The sequence below is a fragment of the Anopheles moucheti genome, chromosome 3 (assembly GCF_943734755.1).
Source record: "Anopheles moucheti chromosome 3, idAnoMoucSN_F20_07, whole genome shotgun sequence".
Lineage (NCBI taxonomy): Eukaryota > Metazoa > Arthropoda > Insecta > Diptera > Culicidae > Anopheles > Anopheles moucheti.
Genome location: NC_069141.1, coordinates 71,380,821 through 71,387,230, shown reverse-complemented (window position 1 = coordinate 71,387,230; position 6,410 = coordinate 71,380,821). Strand labels below are relative to the sequence as shown.

Genomic DNA, 6,410 nt, shown 5'->3' with positions numbered 1-6,410 from the left:
TTTGTGTGTTTGGGGGCTTGCTGATGAAAATTAATTTGCATAATATTTCTATCCATCCATCGGAGTATTTTCGGCACAATTCGGAACGGTGCTGCATCCCTTTGACTGGTGGATCGGTATCCTCTCCCGAAGGACATCATCCTTTCGTTACCGTTACGGACCGTTGCGCCATTTACGCCGCTCTCCAGTTTGATACGTTCTTTTTTGCTTACGTCCCTTCCAGTAGGTGGCCCCTTTTTCCCTTAGCTCGTGAGCGTTCCCGAGAGAATGCACCGCAAAACACCCGAGCTGCTGGCCCATAAATTATGCGTTGTTTTGTCAGACGCAAATAAACATGAAAAATTTAATTTATGCAAACGATTCGGGCATCCGTAGACGTGTTGCCCCTTCCCGCGAGCGATGGACGTGCAGTGCTTGCTCCTGGTAAGGACCTCATGGATAGCATTTTTTTATCTGAGTGCAGATTATTTCAAATTACTTTAGCTCATCATGGAGAGAGAGAAAGGAAGAAAAAAAACAATCGGTGCAAAGTTTGTAACGAATATAAAACAAATAGAAATGCTTGCTGAAGGTCCTTGCCGACTAGCGTCACGAGATGCATTTCGTTGCTGCAAAACTTTTCCATTTCCTTTGGTATCCCGATTGATGTGCAACGGGGGAATGATTTGAATAACAATCGCTTCGGTAATGAACCTTTTTTTGACTTTGGTGTGGTAATTTTTCATTACCACCCGAAATCATGTCATTCTCCAATTGGCGCGGGTAAGGAAAAGGCAAATCGAGCTCCGAGAACTGGGATGGGAAAAATTTAATTAAACACGCTCAACCACCAGCCTGGTACGCTGGGTTGCCGGTATTTCAACGGAAAACATACTCGTTTAGGGTGGACGAACGACGCACGGCGGACCGCATCAAACGAGACGAGCGAAGGCGTTGATGCATAACCATTATTGCATTTGGTTTTATGATTGTGAAATTAAATGATAAGCCTATATTCAGCTATTCGCTCACAGCGAACATTTTTCTGCACATTGAAAGAAGGGAAATTCTGGGCATCAGCGAGGGTGAGATGTGCGAAGAAATCGAGAGACTTCAACGTAAGAAAGAAACCTCCTCCCGGGGGATGGTTGTTTGGAAGGAAAGATTTCTCCCATAATTGAATTGATATGATCACTGCTAATATTGCTAATGTGTTCGAACAAATAGTGCTGATCAGTTGATGCTGTGTGTGTGTGTGTGTGCGATAACGTTGTTAATTAAAGTTGTTTTAAGCCACGTTTATAGCAGGCTTAGTACGGCAAATAATAAAACCATACAACATGCAATAAAGCGCGCTAATCCTTGTCCAGTGTCGTTGCTACTCGTAAATACTTTAAAATAACACAATTTAACAACACCGTAGCAGCCTTATTCCCCAATCAGCCCGTTTCGTCCATCAAAGCAACCCGTTACGGGTTGTCAATCGTGAAGAGGTGGAAGAAAAAACAAACCATATAAACATCCAAAAGAGGGTTTTTTTTCGGTTCGCTGTGTGCTTGTTGTTGATAATCCGTTCCACTGCATTGGTGTACCGTATCAGATCAAAGCTAGTGATTTTTATTGTTGATTTCACTCCTCGGCACTGTAAAATGTGAATAAAATTCTAATTACAAGCCTTAATCCTGTCCTGCCTGGTTAAACACCCGTTGCACAGGCCGTGCCAGTCGGCACGGGGTAATGAATACATTCACGAGCTAATCCTTCACTCCCTGCTCCGGTGGCCGTGCGTTTGTCGCGTTGGCTGTGTATTTTTCGCGCGCACTGTAAGACGGAAGGGTGAGAGAGCTACAACTTTTTTTTTGTTCTACGGTTCGTACGACATGGAAAAGTATCAAAATAAATGTTACACTTTGGTCGTGCTATTGTAAAGGACGAGCAATGCATCCATCCGCAAACACAACGCGAGCACGCGTGCATGGAGGAGTGAACGATCAACCCCTTTTTGTTGTTATTGTTGCTGGTGTTCTACCCTTTTTTCCCCCGCCGAAGAAGATCCAGATTTCCGGGTGAATGTTTGTTGCTGGAAAGGGACAAGATTGTCGCGGGGATTGGGTTGTGCGAAAAGTTTTGTTCTATAGAATGTGTAGTTTTCAGTGATTTCGAACCTAAGTATGAATGTTGCAGCCATTTCTGGCATGGTTTCAAGTTGAACTGGAACTTTTCTTAAAAATTTAAATGTCCTCCACATATTTTAGTTCAACTTGAATAGAGTCTAGGAAATGCTTCTACATTTGAATTCAAAACTGAAAGTTTTATACAAAACTTAATTTTACATTATACCCTAAATAAAAATAAAAAAAACCTAAATAAAAATTAAGTATAATGTGTATGAAACTCTTACCGATCTAAGCGAACATGAAATAGAATATTATGTTCCAGCAAAACTTTTGTTACAACCCTACCCATCCTGACCCAAATGCTCGTTACACCTAAACTACACGTGTTCCGAAAGCATCCTAGAAATGCTGGCCCGACGGTTTCAACTAGCGGCTGACTTTCTCTTCCTGCAGCAGGGATCACATGCTTGTGTGTTCGCCTACCGACCACCTCCTAACCTCAAAAATGTTACAAAATGTTTAAAGTTCTTCCCCTACCGATTGAGTGCCTCATCCCCTTCCCAGAGTTGTGTGTCCCGCTCTGACCCGATTGTCAGTCGCTGCTACTCTATCAAAAGTTAAACAAATGCAACTCGATCGCACCCTTCCGAACCGTTTTGCAACCCCTTTCATTCGAACGGCAGGAGCAACTCCCGCTTCTGCCCTTTTTGCACCGATAGCCGTTGTCACTAGTTAACTGGGTATAGAAAAAAAATTTAAATAATAAAATCTTTCCGTTTCTTTTTTGCAAACGGAAAACCCAGAACGTTTAATGGTGACGATGCGCTCGAATGTGTTGGCTCTTTCTTGCTTTTGAACAAACAAAACGGCACAGTAAAGAGGGCGAAAGGGAGAGGGTTAAGGTAAAAATGATGTCATAAAATATGAAAAAAAAAATCGTTAACCCGCTTCACGAGCATAAAATTGTTCAAGTACAACAAAAGGTTTGGCAAGAATAAAATATAAAACTGGTGCAGAACTTTTCTGTAGTTTAATGTAGAAAAAATGATGTTAGTTTTTCCGACTTTGTATCTTCGCGGGGACGGGGAGGATGCAAAAAAAACAAATGCAGCAGTAGAAGTTGTGTCCCTCGTCCTTATTGAAGCGAGGAGGGCCTTCGAACACCCTCCAGGCACAATCTGCGCAAGGATATCAATCAAAGGATAAGCCTTGGACGCACGGTCGGGAGGGAGGGAAAAGCTCATAAATTTCCGCACAATCATAATCATGCGTTGTTGTTTCTCTATCCAGGTTATGGATCAGTAACGGGTTAACGGATTTCGGATAATGGTGATGGTGGTCTTTGTCGTGTGTTTAGTGCCTGTGGAAGGTGTTCGAGTTAAACCAGCAAGATAATAAACTGAATTCATTTTCGTCTGGATGCTGGAGCTATTGAGCGATAATGAGGTGCTTTTGTTGCACTTCATGTTGGTTGGACATCTTGTTGATGACATCAAACACTGGATCATGTGGAGCATGTGAAGTAAAATGTAATGTACGGGTTCTCGCTTGAAGATCGTTATATCTTGAAATTGACGGGCTGTTTCAGCAAACCACTCCCATAGTAGCTATCATATAGAGCATAGAGCAACTTAAATTTTGCAACTCATAGAGCATTGGTACTATTTTCAATTGAAGCAAACAAGTTGGTAGCATTACGATGTTGAGTTGAACAAACAGACACGGTAAATAAACATGGGAGCCACTCCATCGGGAGGCTATCCTTTATGCAAGGGTAGCCCTGAATCGATCGTGGACAAGCAAATCGATCCGTCATCGTTCATGTCATAAAATTAATCTCCCTACATTACCGTACAATGTGGGGTGTTAACTGGAACTGGATGTTACTTTTGATATCCTCGGGCCAAACAACGCCAAAAAAAGGGTTGAAGTACGCGATAGGGGCAGCCTCATGGTACTAATAAGGACGATGTAACATAAACACTCCATAAAACATGCATATGATAAGATAAGCAGAACATCGAATGTGGCTTATTAATCATGTACAACCAATTAATAAATTATCGGATATGTGCAGTCAGAAAATAGACCGATGAAAAATAGGGTGTAAGATAAAAGGTATTGTTTCTCAACACGTAACACATTTTGATATATTTTTAGCAGAATAATAATTAATTCGATGCGTACAGATTCACATTGTTAATTATAATTTTGAACGTGTCATCCACGCTACTACTCCAGCTATGGGTTTACCGAACACACTGGGCGCACAATGTAATTTTCACAATTGGTCAAATTTTGCCGCTATTTCTCGAATATTCGAGAACTGTCAATCGGTCGGTAACAAGAAAAACTAGAACATTTATTTATTTACCTTTATCCGTTGTACAGCACAGAAGTGTCGTGCGTGAGTTGTAGATTTCGGTTTCCTCGAGCAAACAGTTCACAAAGGTTTAGTACAGAAAATGTCGGAAAACGAAGCAAAGTTTGACTCCGTTTTGTTTGCGATGGCAGAACAACATTCCGGTGGCGTACCGGAGGTAACATAGACTCTCGTTAACCCGGTTCGACCTAACCTAACAAATCATTCACCGCTACGCACTCCTTTCATACTTCCGTTACAGATGTTAGCTACATTCGCCGGGTTTTTGAACAGAAAGACTGACTTCTTTGTTGGCGGAGATGAAGGCGAGTGGGAGAAGCTGGTGTTACAAATATTCCGACGAGAAGCAGCGAACGCACAGGAAGTGGCAAGAAAAAAGCGCGAGGAGCGTGAGGCAGCAGAACGAAGACGTCAGGAAGTGCTGCGCAAGAAAAAGGAGGAGGAAGAACAAAGCAATTCAGCTTCCATTACCGAGCTGACCGAGGAAGAAGCAGAACAATTGCAGAAGGAACTGGATGCGAAAAAGTAAGTCACGATTTGGTTTTGAATTCCGGTATCCATGGTGATGAGCGTATTGCACAGAAACTAAGAACTTTGTTGCTTTGTTTGCTTATTCTAGACAAAAAGAAAGTGAACCACCCGTGCAAACAACACCAACAGATGAGGAATCAGCAACTAAAGCCGGAAGTGATACGGACGACGTAGAGCCGGGTGATGAAGGTAAGCTGAAACCAAACCGCTTCAACGGATGTGATCTGGACAAATACAGTTGGACACAGACGCTTCAGGAAATTGAGGTAAGTAAAATTTTATGCCAAAATCGGCCTTCAGGGTAACGACAAAGTAATAGGTTGTTCCGCTTTTTAATATGTTTCTTTTGCTCATTATAGTTGCGCGTTCCGTTCGATGTTAAGTTTACTTTAAAAGCGAAAGATGTCGTTGTAAACATGCAGCGAAAGACACTGAAAGTAGGCCTGAAGGGTCATCCGCCGGTCATTGACGGAGAGCTATGTGCAGAGATCAAAATGGAGGATTCACTCTGGCACTTGGAGAAAAATGCGGTAATAATAACGTTTGAAAAGATAAACCAAATGAACTGGTGGGACAGGCTGGTGAAAACGGACCCGCCTATTAACACGCGCAAAATCAATCCCGAATCGTCGAAATTGGCCGATCTGGACCTATCGACGCGCAGCATGGTCGAAAAGATGATGTACGACCAACATCAAAAGAATATGGGTCTACCTACGAGCGACGAGCAGAAGAAGCAAGATATGCTAAAAAAGTAATTGTTCATAATTTCCGCCTGTGCATTTTTGAGGTTTGCTAACATTAATTCTGCTTTTCTCGTACAGGTTCATGGAACAGCATCCTGAGATGGACTTTTCGAAGTGTAAGTTTACCTAAACGATCGAACCGGGTTCTCGAACAGTGCAATCGATTTGAAAATCTCCGTTTAACATGCTTTTCACAAACCAATCGAACCGCATGGTGCTCGATGCTGGTGGTGCATGACAAAATTAGCAGGTGTAATGATCGATACTCCAAGGTTTAGCAGGTTTTAAGAATGCTGCCGCGCTCTCATAGGCCATCGCCATTAACCATGGTATGTTTGTACTTTTGTGATGCAGATAGCGTGTAGCAGGAGCACTGGCTCACTGCTACGTTTACTTTCCACGTATTATATTGTCATTTCCACCCAACGACGTAGAAAATAGAGTATGATCGTTTAAGAGTTCCTTCAAATTGCCGCTTTGTTCTAACGCGTGCCGAAAGAAACAAAACTATTCTTTCGTATTTTTGTACATTTAATGTAGCATTAAAATCATTCGTTTAAAAGCATTTTCTTTCTTTCATTCCCGACCAAAGCAATAGAAACGCCGCACTCTAAAATATTCACATTATTTCTTTATGCTCTCGACATAAGTTAA

General features: G+C 42.1%; 1 protein-coding gene across 1 annotated transcript; it reads left to right on the top strand.

The window, feature by feature from the left end:
• Positions 1-4,484: 4,484 nt before the first annotated feature.
• Positions 4,485-6,277, top strand: LOC128302057 (nuclear migration protein nudC). The gene is made up of 5 exons (XM_053038775.1): positions 4,485-4,636; positions 4,721-5,004; positions 5,099-5,276; positions 5,370-5,764; positions 5,835-6,277. Exons 1-5 carry the CDS (start codon positions 4,562-4,564, stop codon positions 5,884-5,886), a joined length of 984 nt encoding a protein of 327 aa, XP_052894735.1. The 5' UTR covers positions 4,485-4,561; the 3' UTR covers positions 5,887-6,277.
• The last annotated feature ends 133 nt before the right edge of the window (positions 6,278-6,410 follow it).

Excerpts from the sequence above, each read along its gene's own strand:
- LOC128302057 (XM_053038775.1), top strand. The coding sequence starts at position 4,562 with ATGTCGGAAAACGAAGCAAAGTTTGACTCCGTTTTGTTTGCGATGGCA. Across the intron at positions 4,637-4,720 it reads ATTCCGGTGGCGTACCGGAG|ATGTTAGCTACATTCGCCGG; the intron begins GTAACATAGACT and ends CTTCCGTTACAG. Across the intron at positions 5,765-5,834 it reads AAGCAAGATATGCTAAAAAA|GTTCATGGAACAGCATCCTG; the intron begins GTAATTGTTCAT and ends TTTCTCGTACAG.